The sequence below is a fragment of the Pteronotus mesoamericanus genome, unplaced genomic scaffold (genome assembly GCF_021234165.1).
Source record: "Pteronotus mesoamericanus isolate MK-2021 breed Mesoamerican mustached bat unplaced genomic scaffold, CSHL_Meso_final contig_82, whole genome shotgun sequence".
Taxonomy (NCBI): Eukaryota; Metazoa; Chordata; class Mammalia; order Chiroptera; family Mormoopidae; genus Pteronotus; species Pteronotus mesoamericanus.
In genome coordinates, this window is record NW_026555265.1 from 20,377,691 (window position 1) to 20,398,907 (window position 21,217).

General features: G+C 32.5%; 1 protein-coding gene across 1 annotated transcript in view; it reads left to right on the forward strand.

Moving 5' to 3' along the window:
• ROBO2 (roundabout guidance receptor 2) overlaps window positions 1-21,217 on the forward strand; it is a 581,303-nt gene that overhangs the window by 512,686 nt on the left and 47,400 nt on the right. Inside the window, exons 17-19 of the mRNA XM_054585229.1 lie at window positions 377-548; window positions 12,539-12,721; window positions 19,974-20,016. Coding sequence (XP_054441204.1) covers window positions 377-548; window positions 12,539-12,721; window positions 19,974-20,016 — 398 coding nt within the window. The remainder of the gene's footprint in view (window positions 1-376; window positions 549-12,538; window positions 12,722-19,973; window positions 20,017-21,217) is intronic.

Here is a 21,217-nt window from a genome sequence, read left to right on the forward strand (position 1 = left end):
AATAGATTATATGTATAATAAATCTTGATAAGTAAATTAAGGAGAAGAATTTATGTTTTAATCCATATGCAAATACTGTTTTAAACCAGGGACCGCTTTCTAGAGGCATTAAGGGAATTACTGTGTTATGAGCATGCAGTGTTGATTATCTGAGATGAAAGAACATGGCATAGCTTCAGCTTTCCTTTTTGTTCTTCCCTTAATACACACACATGAACTGCAAAAATCAGGCTTTAAAAAATGTCAATTACAGATACTTCTATACGCTAGGTAGTAGACTGATCACTACTTAAAACAAAAAACAAAAAAAAATTTGTCTAATTATCAGAAAGGATAATTTTTTCTTCTTTTGTTATTCACTTCACATTTTTTGCAGATCTGGTGTCTGGGGAATGAAACACGATTTCATATCAACAAAAGTGTGGATGCAGCCATTCGGTCTGTAATAATTGGTGGATTATTCCCAGGTGTTCAATACCGGGTAGAGGTTGCAGCTAGTACCAGTGCAGGGGTTGGAGTAAAAAGTGAACCACAACAAATAATAATTGGTGAGTAGCAACCTGTGTAGCCTATGCTTCAGAATCAGTCAGCTGGTACCAAAGTAGATCATTTTTGACCCTGCATCCTAACAGCAGATATACAGTAATGAGTGAGAGGTTGCATGCATCATATAGGAAAATGGGTTAACTTCCTCGAGTTTCTTAAAAAATAATTAGCAATTTCTCATGCTCTTAAGAGTCCCATAAACTCCTTAAAATTATAATTACTAAGAGTTTAATGGCTGAAAATTTGTTTGAAAATTATTTTTAATCAATAGGTTTAGTACTAATTTTGATGCCATTGAAATATAATAGGAAATGAGGCAATTGCTAAAGAAAGTATGTTATATTTTAAATCTGCATGCATTCTCTTAGCCAGAAAAATGTCAAAATTTAACCAGAAATATGCCAAGAGAAACTTTATAATCTGAATACAATATCCCAAAAAAGAAATCCCTATTAAATCTATTATCATTATTACAGAACCCTATCACTATGGATTATGTTGCCTCTTTTTGAAATATATGTAAGTAAAATAGTACAGAATATAATATTTTGCATCTTTCTTATTTCACTAGACATGTTTTTGAGATTCACCCATATATAATGCAATTTATGTTTTATTTTTGAGAAGTCTTAATTTGTGAGAATATATCATATTTTGTTTCTTTAATTTTCTCTTCAGAGAATGAATATGCTTGTGTAAGGAATTTTGAGGACATGTTTTTAAATATCTTTTGGAGAAATATCTAGAGTGCAGTGGCTGGGTAATAGGATTCATATACTTTGACTTCATAAGAGACTTTAAACACTTTTTCAAATCATTTAATTTTTTACTCTCATTAACAAACAATATTACTTCCAGTATTTGTACATTGTCACCAACATTTGATGTTGCCAGTCTGTAATTAATTGTAGCCATTCTCTTAAGTGAAAAAAGTACTTCCCTTCACTTTTCTTTGATGACTAATGATGCTGAGCAACTTCATAAAGTGTGTATTGAATATTCATATACTTTCTTTTGTAAAATTTCTAAGTCTTTGACTTTTTAAAATCATTTTTGTCTCTTTTATTGATTAGAAGGAGTTTACAACCATTCTGTATACAAATTCTTTGTTATGTATTTGTATTGCAAATATTTTTGCCTACCTGTGACTTCTCTATTCATTTTCTCCTTTTTAAAAAATTGTATTTCTTTATTTTTAGAGAGAGGGGAAGGGAGGAAGAAAGAGAGGGAGAGAAACATCAATGTGTGGTTGCCTCTCACGTGCCCTGCACTGGGACCAGGCCCACAACCCAGACATGTGCCCTGACTGGGAATCAAACTGGCGACCTTTTGGTTCGCAGGTGGGCAGTCAATCAACTGAGACACACACCAACCTGGCATTTCTTAACGATCTTTTGTTGAGCAACAGTTTTGAATTTTAGTGAACTACAGTTTATCAAACTTTTTTTTTTATGTTTAGTGCTTTCTAAGAAATTGCCCTACCTCTAGCTAATTAAGGTATTTTTTTAAAATATTTTATTCTACAAGTTTTATAATTTTAACTTTTATGTGTAGGTCTATAATTCATCTTTAAGTAATTACATGTGGTTTGAGGGTTGAGGCTTATTTATTTCCAAATATTTATCAAATTGTGTTGGCATTGTTTACTGACTTTTCTTTTCCCAGTTAACCATATAAGTGTGGATCCATTCCTAGATTTCCTATGTTGCTCCATTTCTTCTCAGGCTATCTATCTGCCAAACCACTGTCTTGATTACTGTAGCTTATAGGAAGTCATGAGATCTGGTAATGTGAATATTCCATCATTTTCTTCTGCAAAATTGTTTTGGCTATTCCAGACCTGCTTTTTCATATACTTTTCAAATCAGCTTGTCAGTTTCTACAAAATTATGTTGAAATTGTTCATTGAAAACAGTGAATCGATATGTTTTAAATTGGAGAAATTTAACATTATGATAGTGAATCTTTTTCTCCAGAAACATGATGCACCTCTCCATTATTTACCTTTATTTCCTCTCAACAATATTTTGTAGTTTTCAGTGTATCGTTATGTTAAATTTTTTTCTGAGTATTTGATTTTTTTATAAGTGGATTTTTAAATTTTTCTCTTTCAAATGTCCTATATTATAATATGTTTAATTTTATATGTTGCTTTGTTACAACCTTATTAACTTCACTTAGTTATTTTAATAGTTATGAAATACTTCTTCTTAGTCTATTCGTATAATAATCTGTTTTCTTTCTCCTTATTTTTGTTAATATGGTAAATTCTATTGAATGGTTAATATGGTAAATTCTATTGAAAGGTAAACAAACTTTGCATTCCTGGAATAAATCCTATTTGGTCAGAATATATTATGCTTTCTATGAATATTACTGGATCTGATTTGCTAACGTTTTGTAAAGAATTCTGAATTTGGTCATGAAAGATATTGATTTGTAGTTTTCTTTCCTTCTAATGTCTTTGTCAGGTTTTGGAATCAGTGGCTGGCTTGATGAAATGGGTTGGGATGTATTCCTTCCTCCTCTGTATTTTGTAAAAGGTTTTTTTGCCAGGCTTTGTATTTTTCTTCCTTAAATACTTTCTAGAATTCAGTAACTGTTTCTAGAGTTTATTTTTAGGAATTTACACTAATTTGGAATTTTTATTTCTTCTGTATTGGTTGTGGTAAATGGATTTTTGGTTTGTGCTCAACAATAAATCTGTCTTATCCATCTAAGTTTTATTAGCATAGGCTTATCTTCAATATCTCCTTATTTATATTCTTTTTAGTTGTAATTTTTGCAAAATGTGTAATAATACCACCTCTTTTATTCTCATATACTGAGGATTTATATTTTCTCTTTTTCTCTCTTCTTTTTTATTGTACTCCCCCTCTCTTTCTCTCTCTAATTTTAACCAGGCTGGGCAAGGATGTATAAATTTTAACATTCTTCTCAAAGTACAAACTTTTGACTCTGTTAGTTTTATTTATTTGTTTTCTAATTAATCAATTTCTGCCTTTTTTTCTCTACTACTTTTATGTTGTGTCTTAAGGTAGAAACTTAAACCAATTATTTGGACTTTTCTTTTTTCTAAAATGAATATTTAAAGTAATAAATTTCCCTCCAAAGTGATAAATTTCCCTCTAAGCACTTCTTCAGCTGAATCTTATAACTTCTGATATTTTGTTACCGTAATAACTTTTGCTTAATAACTTTATAACATAACTTTACATGTGTTACGCTTTTATTATAGAGTTGAAAATGCTTTCTACTTCCCCTAAAGATTTCTGTTTTTATGCAGATGTTATTTAGAAGTGCATCAATGAATTTCCTAATGCCTTGAGATTTTTTAGGTAGCTTTTAATTATTGATGTATAATTTAGTTTCGCCAAGGTTTCAAAATGTACATTGGATGGGCATTTTATTTTATTTTATTTTATTGGGGTGATACTAGTTAACAAAATTATACAAATTTCAGGTGCAAAATTCTGCAACATATCATCTGTACACTGTATTTATTGTCCACTTACCACCCCAAGTTAAGTCTCCATCCATCACTATTTATCCCCCCGTTCCTCTTCCACCTGAAAATTACTTTATCTGATATTAGTATAGCCACATCATCTTATGTTTACTTGCTTTACTTTTTCTCCATCCTTTCATTTTAACTTACGTTCTCTGTATTTAATGTATGTATTTCCATTTTTAAATATATATGTGTATATATACATGTACATATATATACACATACATATATATACATATGTTGTTAGCTCTTGCTTTCTTATCCAATATGACAATCTTTGCCTTTAGACTATTATCTTTAAGGCAATTTGTTTACTGTGTTCGGGTTTACAATTACTATTTCACTATTTATTTTCTATCAAACTTTGTTCTTATTTACCTAACTTCCAAATTTCTTTTGGATGAATTAAAAAACTTTAATATTCTATTTTATGTCCATCATTGGATTATTAGGTACACCTCTTTAATAGTTAATCCAGGATTTGCTTATAAGGATCTTAGAAAATATAATTTCATTTTCCTTTATCCCATATTTTTTGCTATTGTTATGCCATTTACTTATGTACATATAATAAATGCTAATATATAAACTAAAGCATTATTGGTTGTGCTTTAAATTGTCTCCAGATAGAAAGCTATGAAATGGTAAGATTAACTTTGTTTATTTCCCTTTTCTCACAATCCTGCCCTTTTGTTTCACATGTTTTGCCTAGTTTTCTACTTGTTAATGCTAGGATTGCATGTTAATACTTGTCATTTCTCTATGTGCAAAAGTGGAAATATCCAATGAATTATTTATTTCATATAATATAGTGTTCTGTTCTATAATTTCCATTTGTTATTTTTTATGTTTTCTTCTTTATCATATTTTTTCCATTAACATCTATACCCCTTACACCGCCTCCTGCCTGCCCTCACCACACTGCCGTCCAGGAGTCCTTTTCCTTTTTGCTCAGTCCCTCCACTCCGTAACCCGCCTCATAACTGTCAGCATGTTCTCTGTCTATGGAGCTGTCTCTATTTTGCTTGTTAGTTCAGCTTGTTCATTAGATTTCACATATGAGTGAAATCATATGGTATTTGTCTTTCTCTGACCAGCTTACTTCACTTTAGCATGATGTTCTCCAGGTCCATCCATACTGTCACAAAGGGTAAATTTTTCTTCTTTTTTATGGTTGAGTAGTATTCCATTGTATAAATGTCCCATAGCTGTTTTATCCATTCATCTATTGATAGACACTTGGGCTTCTTCCATATCTCAGCAATTATAAATAATGCTGCAATGAACATAGGCATACTTATGTTCTTTCAAATTAGTGTTCTGGGTTTCTTTGGCTATATTCCCAGAAGTGGTATCACTGGATCTAAAGACAGTTCCATTTTTCATATCGTTGATGTATCTCCATACCATTTTCTACTGTGACTGCATTAGTCTGCATTCCCACCAACAGTGCAGAATGCTTCCCCTTTCTCCATGTCCTTGCCAGCACTTGGTGTTTGTTGATTGATTGATGGTAGCTAGTCTGACAGGTGTGAGGTGATATCTCATTGTTGTTTTAATTTGCATTTCTCTGAGGATTAGTGATGTTGAGCATCTGTTAGTATGTCTATTGGCCATCTTTATGTCCTCTTTGGAAAAGTGTCTGTTCAGGTCTTTTGCTCATTTTTTAATTGGATTGTTTGGGTTTGGGGGTTTTTTTTGGTGTTGAGCTTTAAAAGTTCTTTATATAATTTGGATATTAACCCTTTTTCAGATGAATTGGTGAACATTTCATTTGTTTAAAGATTTTATTTATTTACCCTTAGGGGGAGAGAGGGAGAAAGAGAGGAAAAGAAACATCAATGTGTGGTTGCATTTTGCTCGCCCCCTGCTGGGGACCTGGCCTGTAACCCAGGCATGTGCCCTACACTGGGAATTGAACCCATGACCCTTTAGTTCACAGGTTGACACTCAATTCACTGAGCCATACCAGCCAGGACTATATTGCATTTTTATATGCCAATAATGAACTATAAGAAAGGGAAATTAAGGAAACACTCCCATTCACAATTTCTTCAAAAAGAACACAATGCCTAAGGATAAATATAACGAGGGATGTAAAAGACCTATACTTGGAAAATTATAAAACACTGAAGAAAGAAATTGAAAAAAACATAAATAAATGGAAGCACAGATCATGAACATCATTAAAATGTTTGTACTACCCAAAGCAATCTACAGATTCAATATATTGCTGTCACAGATTCAATATAACATCAATGTAACCAATGATGTATTTTACAGAACAGATACATGAAGAAAAAATTAAACAAGATCACCTTCTTATCCACACACAAGAATAAATTCAAAATGGATTAAAGACAAATGTTAGACCCAAAACCATAAAAACCCTAGAAGAAAACATAGGCAATAATATCTTGCACATTGATCGTAGCAATATTTTTTCTGATATATTTCCTCAGGCTGGGGGGACAAAAGAAAAAGAAGAAAAAAGTTTTGCACAGCCAAAAAAACCATCAACAAATTTTAAGGGCAGCCCACATAATTGGAGTCCATTTGTTATCTTTTAAATTTTCTTCTTCCTTCTGAAATTTCCCCTTATATTTATTTATTATAACTCTATTAATTTAAGTTCATGAATATATTATAATAGCCGCTATAAAGTCATTATCCCCTAATTTCAATATGTGTATCATCTAATGGTCTATTTCTAGTGATTTCTTTTTCTGTTGACTTTAGGTAATCTTTTTCTAGTGTTTTGTTGTGATTGTTTTGCTTGTTTTTTATACCAAGTAATTTTTTACTGTACACCAGACATTGCAGATGTCATATTAAAAAAATTTGTGAACTTCTGAAGAGCGTTGATTTTGTTCTAGTGGCAGTTTCATTACTGGCTGATCACCTCAATCTTGTGCAGGCATAGTTTTTACATTTTGTTAGTATGTAGCTGTTTGTCTTTTGATTAGGGCAAAACCTTAGTTTAGTCTTTACTTCTAAAGCATGGCCCTCTTGAGGTTTCAGTGAAAAACCTTACATGTTTATCTAGTCCCCCTCTATGGAAGAAATTAAAACTTAAACATGATCTTCTCTGCAGTGGACAGAAGCTGAGAAAGTCTGTTCAGCTATGAACATTGGGGTGCATAGGTTCTTTTGAGTTGGCATTTTGGGATTCTTGGGGTATAGTCCCAGCAGGGGAATCACTGGATCAAAAGGCAGTTCCATTTTCAGCTTTTGAGGAAATTTCACACTGCTTTCCACAATGGCTGCACCAGAGAGCATTATGCCAAGCGAAATAAGCCAGGGGGCAAAAGACAAATACCATATGATCTCACCTATAAGTGGAAGCTAAACAACAATACAAAGATGCAAGGAAAATAAGACCAGCAACACTGAAAGGAAAAGAAACCAACAGAGACAAGAGGGAAGGATGGGGGGCGGGGAGCAGGGGAAAAGGAAGGGAAGGGGAAAGTCAAGGAACATATAGCAAGGACTCATGGACAAAACCAAAGGGGAAGAGCTGAGGGAGGGAGGGCGGGAGGGGGCAAGGGAAAGTGGTGGGGGGTAGGCAGAGACAAATGTATTTGAAAAAATTAATTAATTAATTTAAAAAAAGAAAGAAAGAAAGAAAGTCTGTTCAGCCTCTTCAGTCTTGTAGCTTTTGTTTTTCACCAGACCCTTGGAATCTTTTCTCTGCACACACAGTTTAAAGTTCATCCTAGGATTGAGAGAGGCTTTCTAGGCAGACATTGGATCATCACTTTCCCGTGGCCTCCTCTTTCACATGGTTTCTCCTTTAATTTTGAGTCGCTTTGGAAGCTCTGAAGTCTATCATCTGACATATCGTATCAATACGAATGAAGTTTTCATTTTAGTTCTAAATGCCTCACCCTGCATGGATTGAAATACCAACTAAAGAAAAGGAGCCTCATAAACGTAGATTTCCCCTAGTGTGGTTCCTGTCTTTCAAGAGGCAATATCTTCATTTCTCCGTGCTTTGATTTGCTTGTCAGCATCGTTAGCTTTTTAAAAAATTCTTCTGAGAGTTTACATATTTTAAAAACATTTTTCTAGTGTTTGATACAAGCAAATGTGTCATTCCCATTGTTTTCAGTATGTTTTCTGAAATGAAAGTCACACACTTGGCTGGTGTGACTCAGTGCATTGAGCGCCGGCCGGCCTGTGAACCAAAGTGTCGCTGGTTCGATTCCTAGTCAGGGCACATGCCTGGGTTGCAGGCCAGGTCCCCAGTAGGGGGCACATAAGAAGCAACCACACATAGAAGTTTCTCTCCTTCTTTCTCCTTCCCTTCCCCTCTCTCTAAAAATAGTTAAGTAAAATCTTTTTTAAAAAAATGATGCACACAGAGCATACTGACAACTTCTGGAAATTATTTTTTATTACAAAGTGCTTATTGTGTCTGAAGAGATTTAACATTCAGTTGTAATGGTAAATTTTTTTAGTTCCCCATTCTTTTCTTCTTATATATAGTAAGAACATTAAAGAGAAAAACTTATAGTATTAACTTTCTTCTAAATTGCCTACCCTTTCTTAATTAGTCATACAGACTGAATTAATTTCTTAACCTGAGGGAAGCCTACAATCTTGCCCTTCTGAGATTTTTAAAAATAAATTGGAATAAGAAAGAAATACAGGTACACCCAAAAGGATTTAAGTGACATATATATTCCATTTATAGTATTTAGAAATAAGCCATTAATTTTTAACTTAAAAACTATATATGAAATGTGTAAAAGATGCAGTTTTCAGTGAGAGCTCCTAGATAGCTAAATAAAACTTGTTTTTTTTTACCGTCTCTCTAGCATATATATTAAAGAGCTTGAACATAATTTTTAACCAAAGATAAAAAAACTTGCCAAATATCTGTTTTCCTTTTATATTTTATTTTTCTATAATTTAGTTACAAATGTAATTCTGAAGCCTGGGAAAGTTTTGTTGTTTTATAGTGACTACCTTTTTTCCTTAAAATATTTTGGGGATTTATTACACTAAGAGGTAAGTAAATAATTGCAAGACTACCATTTTGCCAAGTGCACATCGTAACAGTTAAGAAATGAACAACTGTATAGTAACTTAAAATAATGAAGTTAATTTAGATTATTTTAAATCAAATGGAAAGTTTTGCTTAACTCTTGCATTATTTTAAAAAGACTAAGTCTTCAAATAAATACTGTGTACCTTTTAATTTATGGGTTAGTGAATCATGCAATAGTTTTCCAATCTTTCTAGGAAATAAATATAATCTACAAAATAATATTCTTATTTCTTATACAGGTAGTTAGAATATACAATACCCAAGTTGTAATAATAGAAAATAGGATATTATACCATTTGAAATAAACACACACACACACACACACACACACATATACAGTAAGCAAAATTCAACCTGGAAAAGGGTATTTGTCCCCAAAAGATTTATTTCTTTTTAATAATTACTGTTCTACTGAAGAACGCCTGAATTATTTCCTTAAACAAGTACCCCTGCATATCTACCTTAAAATCTGTTTCCTTAAACAGGTACCCCTGCATATCTACCTTAAAATCTTGTCTGATAACGTTATCTACACAACTGCTATTCCTTAGTTTAAAAATGACATAGTGATGTCTAATCCCCTTTTCTGATTCAATTTACGTTTTCCCTATTGTCTATTCAGTACTGGAAACAGCACTTGAAGTGACTCAAGCTCTACCTCATTTTCCCTTTGCTTTAATTAAATCATCTATTGGCATTTGATGTAATTTATAGCTGATAAATTTAGTTTTGTCTCATGCCAGACCATGTACTGTTTCATCTATTCCTTCTCAGTTTAGTTTTCATTCCAGAAAGTTCCATTAAGAGACCATTAATTAAAATAGTGTGTAGACATAATAAACAGCCTTACACAGGCTTAAAAGTAAAATTGTCCTTTTGTCTGTAGCTTCCACTGGTAATACAACTTTTACATCGAAGTGTCCATAGTTTTATATTGTTATACTTATAGACACACAAATGCTAGCAAATGCATTTCCATATATAAACATCAGACAGTATGTCATGTATCAAATTTATATTGACTTAAACATTTTAGTAATTTACTTAATAATACAGCTATTATTTTTAATCATTTGGCCATTTCATGTTTACCTTACATAGTTGGTAATAATATGTAGAACAGCTACAAACTTTCACTGTAATAGGTACAATTGAATCTGATGTATCTAATTAATTTTTAGTGAAACAAATTAGTTTTGTTCTTCATTACTCTCCCATGGGAGGACAACATTATGTTTCATTATATTTTTGTGTCTGTCAGAACAATGGAGCATTACAGGTTACACACAACAATCTTATGTATGCTCTAATTCAACTAACAATGTTGTTTCAAAAAGGAGCATAAAAATAGTAATACATCTAATGTAACATAAATATTGAACTATATCTAAATGGTATTTTAGGGGCCTTTTATACAAATGAAGGAGAAATTTTCTCTTCTATAAAGTGTTTGTTTCTCTTTAGTAACTAATAATAGCTTAAAAATCATCAGCTATGTCTCATGTTGAAAATATGAGATCATTTTAAATACATTTGACTACACTTATATGTAAAATAATTAAGGGCAGATAGATTGGAAAAAATGAACCAAGTTTACTACAAAAGTGTATCAGGACTTTGAAATCTGAAATTAAAATCAAAAGACACTTCAGAAATGAAGTATAAGTATGTATAAGAATCCTAGCAGCCATAACAAATAAGCCTGCCTTCGGATTGGCTTAACAAAACACAAATTTCTTTTTTATAGCCTAGTCTAAAATGGGTTAGCAGAAGGAAAGATGGGGTTTTTACTCTATACGGTTATTCAAGAATCTTCAATATTTCCGGTCATAGCTTTACCATTTCTGAGGGAGTCAATGTCTTCCAAGTATTGTCACAACAATGTATTGGTCATGTCTGTAGGTAGTATTCATCACCTGTGCCCATGTTCCATTGACCAATATTCAGTCACTTTGCTGATCTCAAATATAAGGGATTCTGGGAAATGCAAGCTAATTTTTTGCTCTGAAAGAAAAGAGAAACTTCAGTAAACAAGTCTCCTGTTTTTTGCAGGACTCTCACATCTAGGCAATTTACAACTTACATCCCTGAAGTTACTGGAGTGGCATAATTTTGAGTTCACAAACTACTGTGTTCCTACTAACCTCTTTATTTGCATCTTCTCAACCCTCTCAAATAGCACTGGTGTCAACTAACAAAAATTGGTACTCAAAAAGATGAACTTCCCTGTATAAGCTTATTACTTACTTAGCTAGTAAGTGGCAGAGATATTCAAACACAGAACCTCAAAGTCCATACTCTTTCTAATATATTTCAGTGCAATGATAATTAAAGCAATAAAATTTATATATTCCTTTGATGAGGTATGCTGGACTTTGCCATTTATATTTGGATTACAAGTTATTTTTAAATAGTCTTTGATTAGTCACTAATGAGGTATAATATTGACACTAGAAATCACTTTGCTTTTCAGTGATGTTATGATGCCATGAGTTCTAAATTCAGAGATGTTATGATTCCATCAGGTCTAAATTATCAAAAATGTGACTATGTCTAGAGTAATTTTAGCCTAGGTTTAAATGTATGTTTTAATTATGTAGACCTTAGAATTAAATCTAAATTTGTCTTTTGAATTCCACTTTTAAGTTGATTTTCAAATTAATTTTAAATACTTTAAGGTAATATGCAAGTTTTATCTTTTTATGACATTTTAATTACAGATACTAATCATTATGAAAAGATATTTACATAATTGTCATTGTTTTATACAGTAGTTTTAATATATTCCCCAAAATTAAATGTTTTAATCAAAATAAGTTCCTTGGTACAGTAATAAAGACAGTATTAAGTTACATATTTTTGAGTCATGAAAGTTTGACTTTGGGCAGTGCTATAGAGGAGAGACAATTTGCAAATACCCTGTGCTGAATGTTGCATTGCAATTTTTAAAAAAAAATTTAATGAGACTATATTAAAACATGTTTTACGTAACTAAAGAAAAGTTGTTATTTAAGCCCCTAGCAATTGTTTTAGCCTCATTTATTAGTTAGTAGATCAAGAAGCAGTTCTGCATCTGGTCATAAGAGTAAACCAAAACATAAGGGAGCAATGTTCTTAATCACATTCCAAATTTATAATCTCATTCTTTTTCTCTAACTTACAAAGGACTGAGGGTAGGAGGTGGGGATGGGTGGGGCAGGGGAAGGTGATGGCAGGAAAATGGAGACAACTGTATTTGAACAATAAAAACATAGATTTTAAAAAAGTTTTAAAAAATGTGCTTATCAATAATTGCAACAGATTCAGGACACAACCAATGTTTTCATTGCTTTCTTTCAAAAAAATTTTCTGATTTTTTCTGCCTTTGGAGCACCATGTGTATTTCTGTATGCATTAACGTTTACTAAAACTCATTGTTTCTCCCATAGGCGGACGTAATGAAGTTGTCATAACAGAAAACAACCACAGCATAACTGAGCAAATCACTGATGTTGTGAAGCAACCAGCCTTTATAGCTGGTATTGGTGGTGCCTGCTGGGTAATTTTGATGGGTTTTAGCATCTGGTTGTATTGGCGAAGAAAGAAAAGAAAGGGACTCAGTAATTATGCTGGTAAGAGACTATTTACAGCTAAGAAAACTTCTTATCTTTAAGAATATTTTGAAATGAAAGAGAAGGAATGGAATGGAATAACAGGAGAGTGAGTGGATGAATCTTTTTGACTTGTTTTAAACATCTGTTCTGTAAAATGCAATTATAAATGACATGCTTTAATGCATTGCTCTTCACCACCTCACATTATGATCAAAAAGGCCATCTTTTTGCTTGACTCTTCAATGAAGCATAACAAGAGTGTACACTGATAAATGCTTAACCATTATTCTCAACTAGTTCTTCAAAACACAGAAACACAGACACACAGACTGCATGCTATGAAGCCATTGCTTGAGAAGTGTATTTGGCAAGAACATTACTAGTGCTAAGGAAAAATTCGAAATATAACATTAAGTATTTTAAGATACAAGTCACAATAGAAAATGTTGCAGATGGAGAATAAAAACAAGCAAAATTTCTCAGCAGAATTAATTAGATTGATGATGCATGAATTAAGGATTTATTAGTCACTTAAACAGATGTCTATTTCAATATGACCAATCAGCATTTTAGAAGGAAAAGAAGCAGAAGAAGGAAAAAGGGACCTTGATGTTCTACTTGTTTGCAAAAGATGTTTTGCCTTAGAATCCAAAACAAAATTTCAAGGATGTCAAAAGTTATGGCCTTTCAAATATTTCCGAGGCAGAGAGAGATGGAGAGAATCAGTGATGGAAAGAATGAACTAAATACTGAAGTTTGTTCAATAACAATTTTAACTGCAATTCATTTTAAGTATTTTATCTAACAATAAAAAAAATGCTTCACAACATTTTACACTTTCTAGAGTTTATAAACAGTTTTAATTTAACATACTCCTACAAACACTTTAGAATTTTTAAGATACTTTATTCAATCTTCTATAACATTGGTAAGAAGCATAAACATCTTAATAACTGATTTTGACAGAGGATTCATTGCTTATTAACTTTATAAGCTGCTGTAGCTTATAGGCTTCTAATCTTCTGAGAATGTGTAAATAGTGCAAAATGGAAAAAATTAGCACCCACTTGGTTGTCTTGTTTGTTATTTGACAGCATTTAAATATGATCATTTGATCATGACATTGTGGTTCATGTCCATAGCTTATGAAAATAAATTTTTTTAATTACCATATAGAATACATTCTCAGGACTAGAGAAAGTACTATATAGTGTATCCATTGGGAAGAGGCTTCCATGCTTTGTGATCTGCTGCCTGTCTTTCTCATTTTTTTTGGTTGTGATGCATTCTTCCCTATGCTTTGTCATCCAAGTGCTGTATCACCACACCAGTGAAGGATTCTTCCCAGAAAGGGATGTAGGGTAGTAACTCCTGAGCATTAGGCTCTTGAACCTTGATGATACTTTAATGTACTTTCTTGATTTGCAGTGCAGTCCTGTGCCCTCATTTCGAGACAGTATTAAAACCAACCTGTTTAATCACTCACCATGTTACATTTTTATCTCTGTGACACATTCATATAAATCTTATACAACATAAAGAAGAAGAGATGTAGTTCAAGGACTATTTTGTGTTTACCCTTTTGTCTGACTTCAGGAAAAATAATAAAATATTGATTATATGAGTAACTTCAGTGCAGAGTTCCAAGATCTCCACATTTGCAATGATGCAGTATTACTCTCCATACTTCTTCATGAACTCACACCTCATAAAAAACAGAGCTCTAATAATTAGTAGGTTTGTACTTTCAGCAAAGTGATGTCAAACATTTCTCCCTTCTTCTTTTTGTAACAATAGTTTTGCAGGTTCTTTCTTTTTTTGTGCAAAACCTATGTTTTTAATTAGAAAATTGCTGTTGGTCTTTGAACTTGACAAGAAAACTACATTTTTCTATTATCATCTCTCATAGTGATTGATATCCATCTGCTTGTAGAAGAACTGCTAACTCAGAAGGTGTATGCCCTTCAAATATTTTGGAATAAGGCCAAGCCAGAGAGCAGCCTTTCAAAACCTTTACACTTAATTGATAGATGGCTGACTCTCAGACTAGGTTCACCTTCAACTAGTAATTTGCCTTCCAGCAACTGCTGTTCCTTTCTTGTAGGTGAGAAGAAAATGAAAATTGAAGCCACAGGTGCCTAGCATGGCATATCTGGCTTGGTGATATTTTCTACACATTTCCTCCTAGAAATATCCTATCCTCCATCTCTTAAAATGTTCCTATTCTTGTTCGTATACAATGTGGAGAATATGGGATTTTAAATAGGAATGAATAATGGAGTATGTATTTATCATAGTTTTAAATTTCTGATATTTCATGCATAAGCTAATGGCCTATTTTCAGAGCACAGAGATTTCATAGAGGGTTATTTTTTTCTGAAGCAAGTTATAAAAATTATATTAAATAAACTCTTTTTGTACTGGTTCTGGTTATATTTTGGTTTTCATAAAAATTTTCTGGGAACCATAAATTTCACAAGTAAGAAAATATGATTTTACTTGCAAGGTGAAAAACCTAACATTTCTGCTTTTTCACTACATTGTAATGAGTATACAGTCTCAAAACTTTATTGTTGATTCACCATAACAAAATAATTTTTCCCACTAAAAAAATTTACTTTGGGATAATTATTTAATTTATAATATGAAATACTTCATTTATTTCAAGTCCCAAATACAATGTTGAATTATACAATATTTAAATATCTGATTCATTATACATATTAAGAAATATATACTTTAAAAAGTTAGACTGATCCTAAGTAGAATTGTAAAGGCAGGTAAAATTTGATTTCACGACCGCCCTTTTCCTATTCCATTCCAAGTCTCTCCTTAACCAGAGAGGTAGAACAGAGAAGATTTCAAATGGTAGGGAGATACAAAATTACCTTTCATTTTGGAAATTCTAACCCTCGCAGAATGCCTCCCACTTGCCTTCTGTAGGCAAAAACTTACTCACTGACTTTGTGGCTTGTCTTTGACTATTATGTGAAAAATTATATTTGAATGCTTAGAAGGAAAAGGAAAAAGCTTGTCACTCAGTATTGATATTTTTCTTATATGTCAGGAATTTAACATACTTGTCATAGAACACTAGTGGATTAACACTTTAGATTGTAAAAACAACTATAAAGAATCAAAAGCAAACATACATTTAAAAGTCCTGTGAGGAGAATTTGGCTGAACATGTTTTACTTTTTTATGTAAGAAATTAAAGATTTCCCGAGAGCAACATGACACACTTACATTCTATTCATTTTTTTCTTCTTTATCCATTATTTAAAATCTTTAGAAACAAACATGCACCACAAGTTTGCATGTGGCACAGAAAAAGGGCAGGTGGATTTAAAAAGTATCTTCAGATATCATAGTCTATTTGAAATTATTTTATATTTTTCTGGAACAACATGCAGCGCTATTTACCTTCATCTTCATTGAGCACTAACAGTTTACTTGTCAATGCATGTGACATTTCTGCCTCCTAGAATAATTTACCACCTAAATTGGTGTAGGGTGAAGTAAAATTGTAAAGAGATTTTTGGCATAAAATACAGAAAATAAGTAATTTTTGAATCAAGAATAAATGTTTGATCATATGTATAACAGTGTTTGTAAATAGAAAAATGAACACCATAAATTAAAACAAAGGACATGTATTGAAGCGTTCATGGAGATTCTATGTAGTTATATATAATATATAAAAACATGTTATACATAGTTATGTATTTTATGTATCCATATTATAATCCACATGGCTACCTCTTTAAGTTTTGTTGTTCACTTTTGAATTCACAATTTCAAAGCATCAAATTTTTAATGAAAGTAAATACATTTTGACTTTTAAAAGGGTGTTTTTATTTTATAGCTATTACCTTTGAAGATAACAAATTTTATAAAATTCAATAAATATCAAGAATTTAATGAATGAGCAAATTATGAAATGTTAAATAATTCAAGCACAGCTTTTAAAACTGTTGCTGAAATATAAATTATTTGACAAAACTATCCAAGGACAGCTGAAAGATTTGATGGAATTTTTATAGTCTGATTATCTGGGCTGAGTTAATGCTTATTAAAAGAGGATTAATATACATTCATATGTGAGGATTAATATACATTCATATTTGAGAAATAGCTTATCAGGAAAGGGGATGAAGCTTGGCTGGCAACATTAAAGTTTCCATTTGGAGTAGGAAAATGTGGCCTACTAGAGATAGGCATTCTGAAAACATCCTTACCTCAAAATGTCAATTTACTACAGAGTTATGTTTTCCTTCCCCTTCACTTCTAGCGGGCATGAGATTAGGATTAATCCTGTCAGATAATAGTGCAGGTACTTTGTGTGTGATATAAACTTACAAAATCTTTTTTACTTTATATACTTTATAAATATTGCAATAAATTCAAAATATTTAATGCATTTCTAAGAAAAATTAAGATTGTTGTGTCTGTAGAACTTTTTAGAAACATCAGAGTTATTTACTGAATTTTAGTTAAAAACTTCTGCACATGAATTTCCTCAAAGTTCTCATATGGCTCAGTGGACTGAGCACTGGCCTACAAACCAAAATAGAACAAACCTAAAAGTGTTGAAGCATGGGGTAAAAAGGAATCTTTAAAAGATGTGCTCTTTATTCCCTTGCTTTAAAAAGACAACTAAGCAATTTTATTGAGATACGGGTCTTTTTTGTGTTCTGATAGAAATATACAAAATGAAGGATTCTCATGTCTATAGGCCATTTTGAGTTAGTCATGCATTTACACAACATTCTGTGTATTTTTGCCTTTGTATAGTTGGTATGCAGAGATGCATGTTATGAAGAATTAACCACTATTTAGTATGTACAAGTCAAGTGTAACTCAATTTCCGTGCCTCTTCAATTGTCTTTAAGGTGCTTATTGCTCTGGCAGTAACAGATTTGGGGTGGAGAAAAGAGCACCTAAATTACAGAGAAATACTTAGCTTCTCCCTACATATCTCCTAACAGCACATTTTAAGGTGTAGCCCATCGGTGCCTGCTTATTTACATATTCACAACATTATCTTAACTCTTTTAACAGAGTAAAACAGTCACTTGATAGTCCATTAAAAAACCATACAACTAAAAAGTCACATCAGATAGAAAGCTAATTAGTTGTACTGTTTTCACATTTTGTTGTGTTTTATTTCCCTAATCAGGCCTTTATTTAATACCTCCCATACTTATTTTTTTCATTAATTGTTTTAGATTAATTATTTTATTTTAAATGCATTTCTTAAAGGGACTCATTGTGAGGTGGACACGCTGCTGCTTCCCGATTCCCAGCACTTCAGTGAGCCATCAGAAAGCAGAGTAGTGATCACCATTCCTTGATTTTTTCCAAGGAGCTATATCCATAGCTCATCCAGGGCAGATGCAAAAGTTATGCCAAAATTGTTTTATAATGTATTTGAGATGTTACATCAAAAATTAATAAGTCAGTCAGTATAATTCAGGTGCCAGTAGACATTCCTGAAACTGCCTTATGAAGTAGTGTCTAATGAAGGTTCTGATGGACCCTTGGACATATAATCTTATCACCTTATGATGTCATGAAAGACATGCCATTAGGTGACCTTAGTGAAAGCCCTGGGGAACTGCTTTTGGAAATTTACAGAAGTTATAGAGTGATCGTATTTTTTAAATGATTTTATTTATTTATTTATTTATTTTTAAAGAAGGGAAGGGAGGGAGAAAGAGAGGGAGCTAAACATCAATGTGTGGTTACATCTCAACTATACTAGGGACCTGGCCTGCAACTGAGGCATATGCTCTACGCTCAGAATCAAACCAGCGACCCTTTGGTTCACAGACCAGCACTCAATCCACTGAGCCACATCAGCTAGGGCTAGAGTGATCATATTTGATAAAGGAAACTTAAGTAACAGATGAATTATAGAGAGATTTTTCAAATTAAAAGCACTTACTATGTGTATACTTTAACAATGGGCCCTCGGTTAAATTAAGAATCAATTCATAATTTTTTACTTATTTTTATATTTCCTCACTAGGCAAAAAAAGAAAAAGACATAGTAAAAAAAATCAATGCCTTCCAAAAATAAGATATTTTGGGTTCTCATATCTGAAATTGTATTTTCTCCTTTATCCCCAATCATTGATTTAGCTGATCCATACTAATTTTGGTCATAATTGCAGTTTTGCTGTCTGTAAATTTCTAAACAGCAAGTTTTTTTAATGATTTTCCAGTGAAGTCATTTGATCCAAAGTAATGTGAGGTTGTTTGTGAGCCGTATCTCACTAATCATGAATATTCACATTTCCCTGCAAAAATACTAGATAATGTTGACTATAATTTGCTGCCTACAACCTCTCTAGAGTGCACTATTATACCTTTCTCATATCTGATATATTTTGAGTTTCAAATATATTTGGCTGCAAAGATTTTGGACAAGTGATGCTTACATTCTTTGGCTAATCCTTGAAACCCACTTTTGTGCTGTTGATTTTGTGGACTAGAAACTGGTGACCGGAAGGAACGGCTTCCCCAGCAGTGGCTCTACTGGATGCTTGTTGGGGTTGCTAATAAGTTCTACAGTTTTGTAAAAAACTTGAGTTTTGTAATTATTACATACAATTGGAATATATTCAGTATCAATTATTTGAAAATTTTATTGTTGTGAGGGTTGGATGATGCAAAAAAGCACTAAGCACATCATTGTCTATTAAATACAGCCCATGTCTATTGTAATTCTAGCTCTTCTACTCACAGTGCTTCTCAGTGCCCCTAAAAGGATCTGTGATGCAGAGGAATATGTCATCAGGCAGCACCTGTTTCACTTGTACCTTTGGAAGGATGATATTACCTGTTTGACTATCTTGTTTCAATTTCTGTTATTTGCATTTTGTGTTTTTCTTCTAATTAGGAAACCCTCATATTAAGATTAAAAGTTATGATTTCATAATTCCCTATTATTACTTGCCAATTTTCCAATACCACTATGTACATCAGTTGTAACATTGGTGACCTTTGACATTCAAAACAAATTGCCCCTTGGACTTAGCCATACATTTGGCTTGAAGAATTTTAAAATGTCTTATTAAATTTGGAGCAAGTGATGGCTTTGCTGTGAACCAAATCATTCTTTTTTTACTCCCTGTATAATTATGTTAATTATATTTTGTTAAAATTCCCAGAGGCCTCAGCTCTAAAACTAAGGGCCAATATGTAGCTGTTATTAATCGTAATTAATATTGACTACTTGTGTGTGTATGTCTTTTTTTTTTTACAGTTACATTTCAGAGAGGAGATGGAGGACTAATGAGCAATGGAAGGTATGCTAAGGAGATTTTTTATTATTATTACTATTTGTAGTCAGGACTGGGAAACTCTGCAGTAAGAGGCTTTATTGTAATAAATGGACATTTATAAGTCTGAGAATTCTAGGAGGAATTAAATGGCTTACCACCGGTTTAATGATCTATCTCTTGTGCACTTTAGAAGAATCAAGTCCAGATGTTTCATATCTCCCACATGCCCTTGAAGAAATTAGTAGTAAATATCACAAGGAACATGTTCATTTGTTGGCCGATGTTTATTGCATTAATTAGACATTAGCAAATGAAGTTGCTGTTGTTTAAGACTCCTTATTGGCTCACACTAAATTGCTGTGAGTGAACAATTACACTTAATCGATCACAGAGTAAATGATTCATGGATGATGAATAGGCTGTAGATTGATAGGACTGGATTCCACAATTTTGGATACTCAATTGAAATTGATAAAAGCTGATAGCATACCCATATATCCTTATCTATTTCCCCTTTGCCAATATGGAGATTGTAATTAGGCTCTGGTAATAACTTCCAATCTCCCATTTAATCAATATTTTAGCAAAAATAGATTAGGTCTAATCAGAACTAGTAGGTGTGGCAAGAAAGTAGTTGAATTTTCTTATGGCAGTTTCCATAGAAACTCATGTTTCTCTTAGAGATTGTAGCGGAAATTTTCTATGCAAAAAAAAATTACAATGATTATAGATATTCCTATTTCCTTGTAAATAATTTAATAATATATAAAGGAATTAGAATCCCCATTTTTAATATTAAAGATGTAAAATTTTTTTTAAGATTTCATTTATTTATTTTTAGACAGAGGAAGGGAGAAAGAGGGAGAGAAACATCAATGTGTGGTTGCCTCTCACACGCTCCCTACTGGGGACCTGGGAATTGAACCAGCGACCCTTTGGTTCACAGACCAGCGCCCAATCCACTGAGCCACACCAGCCAGGACAAAGATGTAAATTCTTTATTAACTATGATGTGAAGAGAGTTTTCAAGACTCTGTGCACATGCTGGATGAGATCACAATGGATCATTTATAACCTTAGAAAAAACTGAAATGTACCCCTAATATTTTGCAATTTAGAGAACCTGGTAATGTGCTATTTAATGGGATAGTATAAATACTGTTCATTAATTTCCCTCAAGTTCTTTGCCCTAAATCAAGTAAGAGGGCTCATAACAGGGGTTACG